Genomic DNA, 15763 nt, shown 5'->3' on the forward strand with positions numbered 1-15763 from the left:
TTGGGATAGTAAAAATCATCAAATCATTACTTGGTTTTCTAATACCTCTATTCCATCCATCCATATACAATTTGCAAAATTTGATACGGCAAAACAAATATGGGATTTTTTGTCTAATCGATACAAAACAACAGGGCTTGCACACTATTATCAATTGCTCACCACTCTCAACAATCTTAGACAAGACTCGGGGCAATCTGTTAATGATTTTCTTGCAACCATTCAACCTATCTGTTAATGATGATCACCTTCATTTGATTCAAGTTCTTATGGCTCTTCGTCCTGAATATGAATCTGTCTGTGCCGCTCTCTTACATCGTCATCCATTACCGACTTTGGATGGTGCAATTAAAGAACTTCTTTTTGAGGAGACCCGCTTGGGTTTAATTAAACCTTCTTCGACAGATGTTGCTCTTGCTATTACTCCATCACACTCCATACCTAACTCTCGATTTTGTAAGAATTGTCGCTCTACTGAACATATTTTCTCTGCTTGTCCTACTGTTGAGTGCAGGTATTGTCATGGACGTGGCCATATCCTAGAAAATTGTCCAACTATGATAATTACTATACGCACACACTTATTAAGTGAGAAGAAGATCAGATTAGATCAGATCAGAGAGAAAATTCAATTCAATGGCTTGTGTCGCTGTAAACTCTCTTGTGAGAACTATTGAGCTTGAGTTCTTGCAACCTCAACCTCGTCCAATCGTACTACAATATGGACTTATCCCTGGCAATGAAAACTTGCTCCAATGTCTCCACCAGAAGCTTGGTTTCCTGATAGAGCTGTTCGATGAGAACAGAATGGATGGTATTCAAGCCATTAAAGACTTGGAAGCTAAGCTCAGAGATGTGGCTTTTCAAGTGGAAGATAAAATTGAATTCCAAATCTTACATCTTTATGATGCAGAAGAAGACTTGGGAATTGCAGATCTTTTTGGGGAGAAACCACAAGGGGAAACATGGTATTCATTCAAACTTGGTTGCATTTCGGAAGAAGCAATAAGAGATATTGATGCCATCCACAAAGAGTTGTCCAAAGTGAAGATGGAGTACGAGCGTGTGAAAGCCTCGCATGGAAGGAAAACAAGTACACTTGCAGCAGCTTCGACCAGATATGATGGAGTTGTCATGATGGGGGATTCTTCCCAATACGCTTCACACTCCCAGCCACAGGACAATATAATGGTGGGGAAAAACAATGAGTTCCAGATTGTAAAGGGGATGTTAATTGAGCATTCATCAAAGCAACGGGAAATTGTCTCCATCAAAGGTATGGGAGGCATTGGCAAAACAACGTTAGCCAGACGAGTTTATGAAGATTCATCAATTGCCTCCCACTTTGACAAACGAGCTTGGGTTGTTGCATTACAGTATCATAATAAATTACAAATGCTAACAGATCTTCTTAAATCAATAGGTTGTGCAGTGGATAGTTTCACTGGAGAGGATCAGCTAGCTGAACAGCTATACCAAAATCTGATGCATCAAAGATACTTTGTTGTGATAGATGACATTTGGAGCGTTGATGCATGGAATTCTGTCAAAGCTTCCTTTCCTGATAATGCAAATGGTAGTCGAGTATTGTTGACTACTCGCTCTGCACATGTGGCTACTAGTATTAGCTCTAACAATAACTTTTCTCATCAAAAGCAATTGTTAGATCAAACTGAGAGTTGGAATTTATTTTGCGAAAAGGCAAGCAAATCTGGCTATGCTGAGTTTGAAGCGATTGGGAGACCCATTGTTGAGAAATGCAAAGAATTGGCTTTGGCAATTGTTGTGGCTGCAGGTTTATTTTCCAAACTTCATACACTAGATGAGTGGAAGAATGTCGCAGAAGCTCTAAATTCATCTGCAACAACAACAATTGATGAAGAATGCTCAAGGATACTCTTATCCAGTTACAATCACTTGCCTCACAGTTTGAAGGCTTGTTTTTTATATTTGAGCGTATTTTCAGAAGATGAAGAGATCCAAGTTAAGGAAATTGTAAAGTTGTGGGTTGCCGAAGGACTCCTAAAGGCATATGTGGATATGAGCTTTGATGCGGTGGCTAGAAGGTACATTCAAGAATTCAAGGATAGGAACCTAATTCTTGTAAAGCAACAAAGTATTTGTGGAAGAAAAGTAAAGGCATTTGGAATGCACGATTTGGTGCATTCTTTTTGTGTGAGGGAAGCTAAAAAGGAAAACCTTCTGCATGTTGTCTATGAGAATGAGTCCAATTCCCCTCCTAAATATTTCCGATGGGTAAGCATCCAATCAGAATGGTTTAACAGACAAACATTATATTCTTCTTTAAAAAACTGTCGATCCATCTTCGTTTTTTACAGATTACATATATTTATAAATTCAAAATTTTGCAGTCTATTAAGAGTACTCTATAATCATATTCACTGTGATATGGTGTATCTTGTCCATTTGAGATGCCTATTGTCATCGTTGCGAGTTTTAACCATTTCAGACGATCCATTTTGTAGTTGGAATCTTCAAACACTTTCAGCTTATACTATTGATAAAATGAGCTTTTTAGAGTTCCCACAACTACAACATTTGCGTTGTTTTAACCCTCTGAGTGATATTCCCATATTTTTTCATCAAAACTTGAAGAGCATTAGTGTGTTAATTCCTGATCAATGCACAAAAGAATTGTTTACAAATATTCCATACCTAAAGAAGGTAGAGATTCTATGTTGTGAAGATGGTTGGAGTGATGAATGCATTAATAACCTTGCCTATTCACACCAGCTCCAGAGTCTACATCTTCGTGGTCATTTCGGCTTTCCGTCTGTGATTCCAAATATTAACTGCCTTGTTTGCTTGAAAAACCTTATAAGGTTGAGGTTTACGGAGTTGACATTTGAGTGGAAGGCAATTAATATTCTTAGCAAGTTGCCTAAACTTGAGGTGCTAAGGTTAAACAGTTGTGAGTGCATTGGTACAGAGTGGGAACTATTGGAGAAGGAGAATTTTGAGCAGTTAATTTATTTGGAAATTTCTCTCAGTTATCTAAAACATTGGGAAGCAAGTGCCTGTCATTTTCCAAATCTCGAGCACCTAGTCATTAAATGGTGTCCTCAATTGGCGAAGATCCCAACTGACTTTGCAGAAATTCTAGACTTGAAGTCAATCAAATTGATTGATTGTCGTCTTTCTGCGGTGAATTCTGCAAAGAAAATTCAAGAAGAGCAACGTGAATTTGGAAATGATAATATGGTTGTCATTGAGGAATATACTATACTGGTCAGTCTCTCTCCAGTATTCTTTCTCTATTGCCTTTTTTTTATTTCACTCCCCTTTTTCTCCAAACTTGATTTAGTTTCACCATGTCCTAATAATTTCTTTTCAATGATTCATAGCAGCCTCACTACAGCTCTGTTGATGATGATGAATAAAAGCAAAAAAAAGGTATGTTTACAGTCTACCTATATATATATATATATATATATATATATATATATATATATATATATATTACAGCAAAAAGATTGATTGAAAGGCATCTGAGTGTGTGATATTTGGGCATTTGAATTCTTCCAATATGTATGTGTAATTGTATCCTCAGTTTCTCAGACAATATTTTTTTATGAACTTTTCTTAAATAGCTTTCTTTTTTATATTTGCTATGACAGCATATTATATGACACAACTGCCTTCTGTCTATATAGTGTTACACATTCTCTGTTTGATCAAAATATATTTTTCATATATAGTCATTTGAATTTCAGTGATCTTGAACACGTAAATGTCTCTTTTCCTGCAAATGAGTGTTCAAATGATAAGAGATTTTTGTCAAGTATCAAATTATAGTATACGGAATTAGATATCGTTTTACTGAGAATTTCAATCATGACATGTATTTAAGTTAATCTGAAATTCCTAAGAATGATTTGTAGATTTTTGTCAAGAGTGGAGTGCTAACCAGGTTGAATTTTTTGCTAACTCATTATATATGTTTTTCCTGGCAGCAAGGTGATCTGACATACAGCTCCCACACTCTTAAGCTCCAATTCAATGGCTACTCAATCTTGGACGCCGCCACCCTAGCTTGTAAAATGCAACGCTTTTCATTGTTAATGATTCGGCTGGGTTGAATCGGGTAGTACAGTCTCCGTCATAAATATGCATGGGCACTTTAATTTGTTGTAACCTGTAATGGGAAGTTTTCTTAGAACCGTGATCTGGGTACGATTAAGCCAAAACTATTGCTTGCTGCGAGGCTTTATCAGGGCTTAAATGGAGATGTATTAATAACGTCATCCTAGAGCTCAGATACACAATTTTAACTTTTGTTAATGTTTCTCATGATTATTTTTATTCAGGTTTAGTTATTGACCACTTTAGATTCTACTACTGGGAACATTTTAATTCTGTCATGTTCGTAAATCAACAAATCATTATGCTCATGTTTTGACTCTAGTAGTGTCCTCGACCCCCTGGTTGACTGCGGGGTGGCAGGGGTTGATGTTCGGGGCTGGTAATCAAGCAGCTAGATGGGCAGGCCCCATTCTTCCGGGACGAAGGTCGGGTCCCGAGCAAGCAGGACAAGATAGATACACCTTCCCCTCTTTGGAGGCCAACAACTTTTCTGCTAGCTCCTTCAGCTGCCAGTCTGCTTCCGCCATAGCATCCTCTCGGAAGAGGAAGATGAAGTGGAAGAGGAAGAGGAAGAGGAAGAGGAAGAGTTATTAGCAGCAATAGCAGGTCTTTTTGAGGAAAAACCACAGAGGACTAATGATGCTGAAGAAGAAGAAGAAGAAGACTTGGGAATTGCATATCTTTTTGGGGAGAAACCACAAGGGGAAACTTGGCATTCATTCAAACTTGGTTGTATTTTGGAAGGAGCAATAAGAGACATTGATGCCATCCACAAAGAGTTGTCCAAAGTGAAGTTGGAGTATGTCGCAGCCGCCTTGCAAGAAATTGGAAGGAAAACAACTACAATACTTACCGCAGCTGCAGCTTCTACCACATCTAGTGATGGAGGAGTTGATGTTATGATGATGGCGGGGGATTCCTCCCAACACGCTTTACACTCCCAGCCCCTGCACAGCAGCATAAATATGGTGGGGAAAAACAATGAGTTCCACACTGTAAAGGCGAATCTAGTTCAGCACTCATCCAGGCAACGAGAAATTGTCTCCATCAAGGTATGGGAGGTATCGGCAAGACAATGTTAGCCAGAAGAGTTTATGAAGATTCATCAATTGCCTTCCACTTTGACAAGAGAGCTTGGGTTGTTGCATCACAATATCATAATAAGTTACAAATGCTCACAGATCTTCTTAAATCAATGGGGGTTGTAGTGGATAGCAGCACTCAAGAGGATCAGCTAGCTGAACAACTATACCAAAATCTGTTGCATCAAAGATACTTTGTTGTGATAGATGACATTTGGAGTGTTGATGCGTGGGATTTTATCAAAGCTTGCTTTCCAGATAATGCAATTGGCAGTCGAGTACTGTTGACTACTCGCTTTGCAAAGGTAGCTACTAGTATCGGCTCAAATAATGACTTTTCTCTTCAAGCACAATTGTTAGATCAAACCGAGAGTTGGAATTTATTCCGTGAAAATGCAAGCAAATCTCTGGGTTCAGAATTCGATATGATTGGGAGACAAATTGTTGAGAAATGCAAAGGATTGCCTTTGGCAATTGTTGTTGCTGCAGGTTTAATTTCCAAACTTCATAGATAGATGAGTGGAAGAATGTCGCAGAAGCTCTAAATTCATCTGCAACAACAACAATTGATGAAGAATGCTCAAGGATACTCTCATCAAGTTACAATCACTTGCCTCACAGTTTGAAGGCTTGTTTTTTATATTTGAGTATTTTCCCAGAAGATGAAGAGATCCATGTTAAAGAAATTGTAAAGTTATGGGTTGCCGAAGGACTTGTAAAGGCATCCAAGGATATGAGCTTTGATGTGGTGGCTAGATGGCATATTCAAGAACTCAAAGATAGGAACCTAATTCTCATAAGTCGGCCAAGTAGATGTGGAAGAAAAATAAAGGCATTTAGAATGCATGATTTATTGCATTCTTTTTGTGTGAGGGAAGCTAAAAAAGAAAACCTTCTGTTTGTTGTATATGAAAGTGGGTCCGATTCCCTTAAGAAAGATTTCCAATGGGTAAGCATCCAATCAAGAAGGTTAAAGGAAGAAACATTATATTCTTCTTTAAAAAACTGTCGGTCCATCTTCTTTTTTTCCAAATGGAATATATCTTTAAATTCAAAAATTAGCCCCGTATTAAGAGTACTCTATGGTGCTGAGTGTGAGATTGCTTATCTTGTCCATTTGAGATGCGGATTAAACCAAAAAGAGGGTTGTTTGGTGTCCTTGCGTACCATTTTAGGTCCATTTCGTAGTTGGAATCTTCAAACACTTTCAGTTGGTCGTATTGATGAAATGAGCTTTTTAGAGTTTCCACACCTACAACATTTGCATTGTTTCAGTTTAAGAGGTCTGAGTGATTTTCCCATATTTTTTCATCAAAACTTGAAGAGCATTCGTGGGTTGTTTCCTGATCAATGCACAGAAGAATTATTTACAAATATTCCATACCTAAAGAAGGTAGATATTTTATGTAGAGTTCATCGTTGGAGTGATGATTGCATTAGTAACCTTGCCTATACACACCAGCTCCAGAGTCTGCATCTTCGTGGTACAGTAAATGGGTGTCCGTTTCTGATTCCAAATAATAACTACCTTGTTTGCTTGAAAAACCTTACGAGATTGAGGTTTACATACTTGACATTTGAGTGGAAGGCAATTAATATTCTTAGCAAGTTACCTAAACTTGAGGTGCGAAGGCTAATCTGTTGTAACTGCATTGGTAAAGAGTGGAAACTGTTGGAGAAGGAGAATTTCGACCACTTAATTTATTTAGAAATTGTTGACATTGATCTAAAGCATTGGGAAGCAAGTGCCTGTCATTTCCCAAATCTTGAGCGCTTAGTCCTTGAACGGTGTCGTCAATTGGTAAAGATCCCAGCTGACTTTGCAGAAATTCTAAACTTGAAGTCAATCAAATTGATTAAGTGTCATTGTTTTGCGGTGGATTCTGCAAAGGAAATTCAAGAAGAGCAACATGAGTATGGAAATGATAATATGGTTATCATTGAGGAATTAACTGTAACAGTTAGTGTCTCTCCGACCAGTATTCTTTCTTTATTGCCTTTTTTATTTCACTCCCCTTTTTCTCCAAACTTGATTTAGTTTCACCATGTCCTAATAATTTGTTTTTAATGATTCATGACACAGCCTCGCAACTACATGTATGATGTTGATGATGATGATGATAATGATTATAATGATGATGACGACGACGAAGAAGAACTTGAGCTATATAGTTGAATAAAAGCAAAAAAAAAAAAAAAGAGGTATGTTTACAGTCTATATATATATATATATATATATATATATATATATCGTGAAAGGTTCAGGTGCGGGTATAGGCTTCCCATGCAGTTGTATGGTGCACCTTAAGTACACAAACCACACATCTTAAGCACACAAACAAAGCACCTTAAGAACATAAACCACTCACCTTAGGTACACAAACCACGCACCTTAAGCACACAACAAAGCACCTTAAGAACACGTACAAACCACGCTCCTAAGGTTTTAAAATGACTCACCTTAAGTTTCACACAAACTGACGCACCTTAAGCATACAAATCGCGCACCTTAAGAAGGAAAACCACGCACCTTAAAGAAGAAAAATCATGCACCTTAAGTTTCAACAACTACTCACATTAAGCACAAAACCCACGCAACTTAAGCACAAACCCATGTACGCACATTAAGCACAAAAACCATGCACCTTAAGTTTCAACAACCACTCACATTAAGCACACAACTCACGCACCTTAAGCACAAAACCCACACACCTTAAGCACAAAAATCACGCACTTTAAGAAGGAAAACCACGCACCTAGATGCAAAAATTACCAAATTACCATCGCGTTTTTATTTATTTATTTATTTTGGTAATCCTGAATGTTGATTTAAGCAAAATCGCTCAACCGCTTTTGAACCTAATTATATATATATATATATATTTGGATCCGGTGAAGTCACTATTGTTTGGTGAGGTCGTGAGGCTCAATCTGGTTCGTTTATTAATATTATTGTACGGTTCAGATTTGCACATTGAATATCCCACGCGCTATGTCTGTATTTGAGTTAGGGGGTATGTTTGTCTTTTGTTTATATTGTTATTATGGTATAAGGATAAGGATTTGATTAGCCGATTTTATGGGTTTGTGCGCGATATTTATGGTCTTAAATCACTTTCAATATTTATTCCAGTCTCTTTAGCTTCCGCCGTTTATTTCTCTTTCTTGCTTCCCCGGTATTCACGCTAGCAGCGCTCGTGTGCATCTCGGCCGTCCGTTTCTTCTCCGACCATTGACGCTTGTTAATCCGTTTCCTGTGCCGGTCTGTCACTGTCAACAATGGCGGGTTCAACAATCACTCGTTCCAAGTGGCAGAGGTCATCTTCTTCCGTGTCCCATTTAGGTATTTTTGAGTCACCGATACTTTTAGTTTCGTTGATTCGGTTATTTGTCGGGTTTGTACCTTTCTTGTACGTTTTCCGGAATGATGATGAAACTCATCACACGTTTTCTTGTTTCTGACAAACACTATTAATATTAATAGTTAATAGTTATTAATACTTCTTTCATTCCCAATAAACAAATTTACAGGAATAACGTTTTGGGTAGTGTTTGAATCTGCGGTTTTCGATCTTGGTGCGATGTGTTGTACGGGAAATGGGAATCGGATGTGCATATACTTTGGGCGGATTGAGTTTCTATATATTTTATTCCAGGTGGGGTTTTTTGGTTTTTTTTTTTTTGGTGCCTTAGGAACATTGGTTGTGTTTTCTTGGGCCTATGAAAATTGAAGAACATAGGATGATGTTCGTAATACCCATGTATGTAGTAGCCTGTCTACTATGAAGCTGTCAGATTTTTATTTATTTCCAGATTTAATTTGCAACTCTTTCTCTCTTTTGGTTTTGGGCTTCCTTAATTACAACTACTTTGTTATTTATCTGACTGTTTTTCCTCATATTTATTGGTTTCCTCTTCCTAACACCTTCCCTTTCTTGCATCATCATTTTTTCTGGGTATAATAAGAATTAGGCGGCTTTGCAGACATCTCGTAGTTTAGTGTTCAAAGTAGGTGCTCAATAGTGTTGATTTGTTGTTGCCTTGTTACATTAAAGGAATTGTAATATATGAATGTATAAATGTGTATTTGATGGTAAACTGCATTCTTAATTAATCACAAACTGAACTTCCTGAAATTGTTTGTTTTGGTTTGTTTTTAGTTTTTCGTTGAACTAAGTAATCTATTTTCTATGTCCTTATCTTTAACCGTTTGTATATTTTGGTGTGTGCAAATCTTATAGATTACGCACTTCGTGCCCATTTTTGTGACGTACGCACAAACCAGTTTCTTATAAACAACACTACTACATTCTTCAACACACAGCTGTTGTTATAAACGCACACAACAACGTCTTCCAACGCACAGTCCTTCTTATTTCTACGCACTCACTGCATAGTACATGACTTCTCTACTACATTGATTAGGGGTTTAGTATTTGTACAAAGCACTTAGGTTACCATTCAAGGTCTGTACTGCCGTGTGCCACCTTATGCAATATGTATTTCCATTTTTTTTCTCATTAATGTGGGTATGTGCTTTTGATACTTTCGGTCTGTGCATCGCGTATCCTGGTTGCATTTACCATTGACTATTTACTTACTTTTAACTTTTTGATAACAAGTCTTTGGGTTGGAACAATGCAGACTACCGATGAAATTTTTGATGACATGGCCGGTGTGGTAGTCGCGGCTCTTAATGATATCGTGCAGTTTCTTGAACAACACCCTAGTTGCTTGACCCGTACGGATACTTTCATGCGGGTTATATCTGGTGCACGGAGAATCATTACCTTGTCGGAGATCCCCGCATGTGCAGATCCTGTAGTCCATGTCAATCGGTCTCCACTCGATACTGCACCTGTGACACATTTAAATTACGATATACATTTGTTAATATAGCTCAGTACCTGGATAAATTACATTCACGCACAGACTAATTTAATACACTACGGTGCTCAAAACAAAAGCCAAATTGTACTTATACGTTCATTTTAACAAATTTATTAAATACCAGCGTAATTCTTCCACTTTACGATACGCACCATCCAAACCAAATACACGCATGCACCGCATACTACCGTACTCCAAGCTGCTATATCAATTGATGTTCTCTCCCATTACCCAAAAACACAAATAAATATCCAACAACCGCACATCTACATCCACCCATACCGCCCACAATTCCACCCCCCCCCCCCCCCCCCCCCCCCCCCCTAACCAACTACTATAGATTCAACGAAGAAATCCTTCCCATATTATCGCTTTACTTCAGTAACGGCCATACACCACGCATCCACCCACACTTGCACTAGTTGTTTGTTGATAACCTTACAAAATAAATAACATTGTAAAGTTTCGATTTTACGATACGCACACGCCTAAACCAAAAAACGCACATAGTGCATCCTTCTCTACTCCAAGCTGCTACATCAAATGTTGTTTTCTCTCATTACCCAAAAAAACTTAAATAGCAAACCAACTGCCGATAAGCTCCATCCACCCATACTGCCCACAATTTTTTTTTGAACACTACCTTCAAAAAATACAACCCATTGTATTCATCTTTTACACCCATTCGCACACACCAAAACAAATAAACGCACACACACGCAGTAGTAGTTTTTTGATAACAAATAAAATAAATAACATTGTAAAGCTTCCATTCTACGATACGCACACGCCAAAACAAATACGCACACACAACCGCGTAACAAGTCTATGATGCTCAACAAAATCAAACAACTTCTAACCATACAGTCATGTTATTTCACAAACGGGCACACAACATCCATCCACCAGTACCCCCAACAATTTTTTTTTTCCTATCTTATAAAACACAAAACAGTGTAAACCTCCATTACTCTAATTCGCACACACCAAAACAAATCAACGCACACACCAAAACAAATTCACGCACACACCATCAACTTCCCACTAGCCTACTGGTTTAGCTACAACAAACCAAATATCCAAATCGCACACACCAAAACAAATACACGCACACGCCGCATAATACCCTCCTCCCAACTGCTATATCAATTTTTGTTTTCTCCCATAATAAAAAAAAAAAAAAAAAACAAAAAACAAAAAACAAAAAAACAAAAAAAAAAAAAAAAAAAAACAAAAAACAAAAAACAAAAACAAAAAAAACAAAAAAAAAAACAAAAAACAAAAAACAAAAACAAAAACAAAATCCAGACACCCACAGCAAGGCAACGAATTCTGAAACAAAACAAACTTTCAACCCAAAAATGTTCAACATCCCGCACATGCCCCATTCTTTGATGTTGCACATGTCATATGTTTAAATATTCTCATTCATATTTCCCCCTATTAGTATGCTAAATATTCCAATTTTATTCTAACCAAAATTAACCACACTACTACAATTACTCTTTTCTCCTTATGTTTAAAACATATCCTTAATTAAGTTATAAATCACTTTAAATCTCAACCATCAATTTGTAATGAGTTAATGGCCATGATTAGGTCTCATGATCTCATTTTTAATAGAGACCTCATGAGAACCAAAGACTATATATATATATATATATATATATATATATATATATATATATATAGAGCTGATTGAGTGACTTTTAACACCTCAAATTAAAAATGATAAACTAGTTCCCTAAATAATATTTTTTGAAACCAGAAAGAAGCAATATACTCCTATTAATTAGCCAAATCTAATCTCAAACAGTCCAAAATGACTGGAGGGGGGACAAATAACAGGAGATACAATCAAACATAGAACACGCTACTCTAGCAAGGGTTTCACAAACTTAAACTCAATAAAACGAAAATTCCTAGCAGTTTCTTTAATATTATTAATAATAATTCTCAAAGGAGAATCTACTTGAGGAGCATGCAGTTCCAGAACGACTTGATTATCCAGCTCCACTTGAACCCCATTGAACTGCAAATCTTTGATCAATTTAGTGCTTCCCGTACTCCCATTGCTTCAGCTTCCTTTACGAGATAGACACCTCAACATGGGATACATTTTGCAACAATAAACTCTCCCTTCTCATCTCTAAGTTACCATAGGACATAACTTTAGGAAGGAAGAACGAAGACGGAAGTGACCAAGTTTCACTTTGAAGTGACCAAATTTCAAGCAGTTGCTAAGCAAGCACCAAGAGTGTAGTTTTACCTATGGATAAGGCTTTAAATACGGTAAAGTACGAATTGTTTATGTACTTTATGTGTTTTAGGAACTTTATAAAACACGAGTAGAGTAATAACTGAAGAATAAGTAATAATATAAATAACCTAACCTGAAAGGTACTAATTTACCTAAAAGGTACTAATTCATGCAAAGCATATAATTCAGACCTAAAAGGCTCTAAATTTTTCTTAATGAACATGCTTTTCTACATGCATAATTATAACAGTCAAATAATTATTGCAATAAAGAGATAAATAGCATGCTCGGATTATGCATATTACTCACAAAATACTCCACAATTAAATTACACTTAATACAATTTAAACTGAAAAAACATTATTAAATTAAAATTCAACTGAAAAATTAAAACTGAATAATTATTCAAAGTTGAATGATAATTTAATAATAGACTTAATAATAATAAAAAAATTTCAATTGGATAATTTGATTAGAAGAAGTTCAAATATGATGAAGATATTGAGCTGAATGAATTGGTGTAGTCCAAATATCAATTCAGGTTTGGCCCAAAACCAAAACAGGCCCAGATTTAATAAATTAGTTTTTTTATTAAGAGCCCAGGCCTGGCCCAATTGGCTAGACCCGGCCCAAACCTTATCATTCATCATCTTCTTCATTAATCTCCTGTAGCGCAGCCGACAGAGCAGCAACGGGAAGTCATGGAGAACGAACAGCAACCAAAGGACGCCGGAAGGAGAGCAGACAGTAGTGCCGTCGCCGGGAAACCCAGCGCCGCCACCCAACGCCAACGTCGTTCGCCGTCCGCCCGCCTCAGCCAACGTCGCAGACCAGTCCAGCCGAACCCTTTGCGTTGCCATCACCATTGCCGAAGAACCACTGTTGACTAGGGATGGCAATGGGGTGGGGCGGCCCACCCCACACCCCATACCCGCACCCGCACCTGCGCGGGTAATAAAATTCCTTCCCATACCTGCCCCCGTGGGGATTTTGCGGGTGCGGGGAATACCCATGGGGATTTTGCATGTAACCTTAGTCTCATTAATAATATGAAACTTACATCTAATAAAAATTTAACATTTGCTTCCAACTTCAACATTAGTGTATAAAATCTTAGCCACTAGCACCAAAAAATAATTAGATATGAAACTTACATCTAATAAAAATTTAACATTTGCTTCCAACTTCAACATTAGTGTATAAAATCTTAGCCACTAGCACCAAAAAATAATTAGAAGTTGTAATATTAGTGAGTTAGGACTTTCCCTTACTACCCAAAAATCTATATAATACTTCAAGTTTAATGCTCCAAATCTTCATGAATTATATTAGTGCTTCAAATCCTCGACTTAGTATAAAAAAGTAATTATAGACTTCAACACTAGTTTGATATTGACATTGACATAAATATAATAACACAATATATATATATATATATATATATATATATATATATATATATATATGCTGGGGAGGGTGTGGGGCGGGGATACCTCTCCCCGCACCCGCCCCCATACCCGCGCGGGTTTAAAACTTTTCCCCCATACCTGCACCAATTATCCAAATTATGCGGGTATTTTATTACCCATTGGGGCGGAAATGCGGGTAACCCGTTGGGTGCGGGTAGAATTTCCATCCCTATTGTTGACAGTCACTGAAGGGAGAACGACGAACGTATGAGCAATCGTTGTCTCCTTCAACAATGGCTGCCGGCGTACTCGTAATCCGGCGATCGGATTACGAAAAAAACGGTGAAGTAATAGCAAAAGCCAAAATTAATTATCCAATAAATTTTTATTATTATTATTATATTTTTTTTGTTGTTTCTTAATGCGGAAAATTATTTTCAGCAGTCCAGAAAAATTTAATTGCGAACTCAAGAATATTCACATATGTATCTCAATTATACAAAATCGTATACAACATATGCAAATATTTAAGCAATTAAAAAAAACTAGGCAGCGATTATTTATGGCAACTGATACCAACTGTTAAACTAAATATATCACATGCATCATATAGTATGTGATAACAGGACCGACTAACCTCCAGCCATAGTTCTTGAGACGGTTGAGCTATCCGGATTGCTACAGAGATAACAAATATTTTGTCTCTCACTTTACTCAACTCTCTCTAGATGGTGTATGAGGTATGTAGTGTGAGCAGTGAGATGACTAGTGACCTTATATAATCACTGGCCATCATTGTGGTTGTATGTCTTTAGGTCTCCTAAACCCTAACCAGACTCCTAATCATAATGGTAGTCTAGCTATTAGGTTATTAGTGTTGCACCACATATCAAATACTGAATATTATCATAACTTATCCTAATGTTATAATAATAGTAACGGATAAAACGTTACAAAAAGAACATAAAATTTTGTGCCATCTCTACTTCTACTGTATTGCTATGGTCTTTAAATTTTGTGCCTATAAGAGATAAAATTCTATATCTAAATTAAATTTGAAAATAAGTAAATATATATGTATATGTATTGTGTTGTGAGTTTTTTTGTCTTTGTATTTTGAAATTTTGTATCTTATGAATATGAATTATGTACCTGGAATATATTAGTAGTTCTGTAACATAACATATTGTATGTCTTATTTATGAATTTGTACTGTTGTAAAAATCGGTCTAGGCGCCTGCCTAGGCCCCGCCTAGGCGCTAGGCGTCCTTAGACTGTGGCGATTTTTCCCCTAGGCGTCCGCTTAGCGCCTAACTCGGCTGACTTGGTAGCCTAGCGTCTAATTTAGCCGAGTTAACTCCTCCATTTCAGTCGAGTTAACCCGATCAGCTCGGCCTTGCTAATTTGTGTGTGTGTGATATGACATATATACATTCGTAGACTAATTTGATACTTTGAATCATTGGATGATTGGAGTATTTGAGTATTTTTAATTTTTAATATTGTTTTGATGTTATGACTTATGAATTATTATTATTTCATTTATTTGGATGTGTTATTTTTAATTGAATATTGAAAATAGGCTCATTAAAATTATTAAATTGCACATCTACCACTGTTTTTTTTTTTTGCGCCAGCCTAGCACCGCCTAGATTCTGCCTAGGCGCTGCCCTGGCGCCTAGCGCCTACTGCAACCATGTGAATTTGTCTCTATAGAGCATAAATTATCACTTAAATCAAATTTAAAAATAAGTAAATATATAACATGTGTATTTGTCTTGTGTTGTGGGCTTTTATGTCGTGTTATGAAACTTCCTACCTTAAGAGTATGAATTTTGGACATAAAATAAATTAGTAATTGTGTAGAGACATGGGAAACAAAAACACCGCAAAGTCGTTAAAATTTAATATCAAAATGACGTCGTTTCGAACCAGGGTCCACAATACTATGTAGATCCTGGTCCACGATATAAATTGCCCCAAAAAACATTAGATAGTATATTTAGTATTGCAACACA

The 15763-nt window shown here is 36.9% G+C and overlaps 1 protein-coding gene across 1 annotated transcript; it reads left to right on the forward strand.

Annotated features, from left to right (window-relative positions):
- Window positions 1-563: 563 nt before the first annotated feature.
- LOC109163353 (disease resistance protein RPP13-like) lies at window positions 564-4323 on the forward strand. Its single transcript, XM_019312113.1, has 2 exons — window positions 564-3414; window positions 3975-4323. The coding sequence occupies exons 1-2, from the start codon at window positions 637-639 to the stop codon at window positions 4098-4100; spliced, it is 2904 nt and encodes a 967-aa protein (XP_019167658.1). The 5' UTR covers window positions 564-636; the 3' UTR covers window positions 4101-4323.
- The last annotated feature ends 11440 nt before the right edge of the window (window positions 4324-15763 follow it).

Source organism: Ipomoea nil, unplaced genomic scaffold, assembly GCF_001879475.1.
Source record: "Ipomoea nil cultivar Tokyo-kokei standard unplaced genomic scaffold, Asagao_1.1 scaffold3017, whole genome shotgun sequence".
Classification (NCBI taxonomy): Eukaryota; Viridiplantae; Streptophyta; class Magnoliopsida; order Solanales; family Convolvulaceae; genus Ipomoea; species Ipomoea nil.

Coding starts and splice junctions, on each gene's coding strand:
- LOC109163353 (XM_019312113.1), top strand. CDS start 637: ATGGCTTGTGTCGCTGTAAACTCTCTTGTGAGAACTATTGAGCTTGAG. Junction 3,415..3,974: donor TGAATAAAAGCAAAAAAAAG/GTATGTTTACAG, acceptor TTTTCCTGGCAG/CAAGGTGATCTGACATACAG.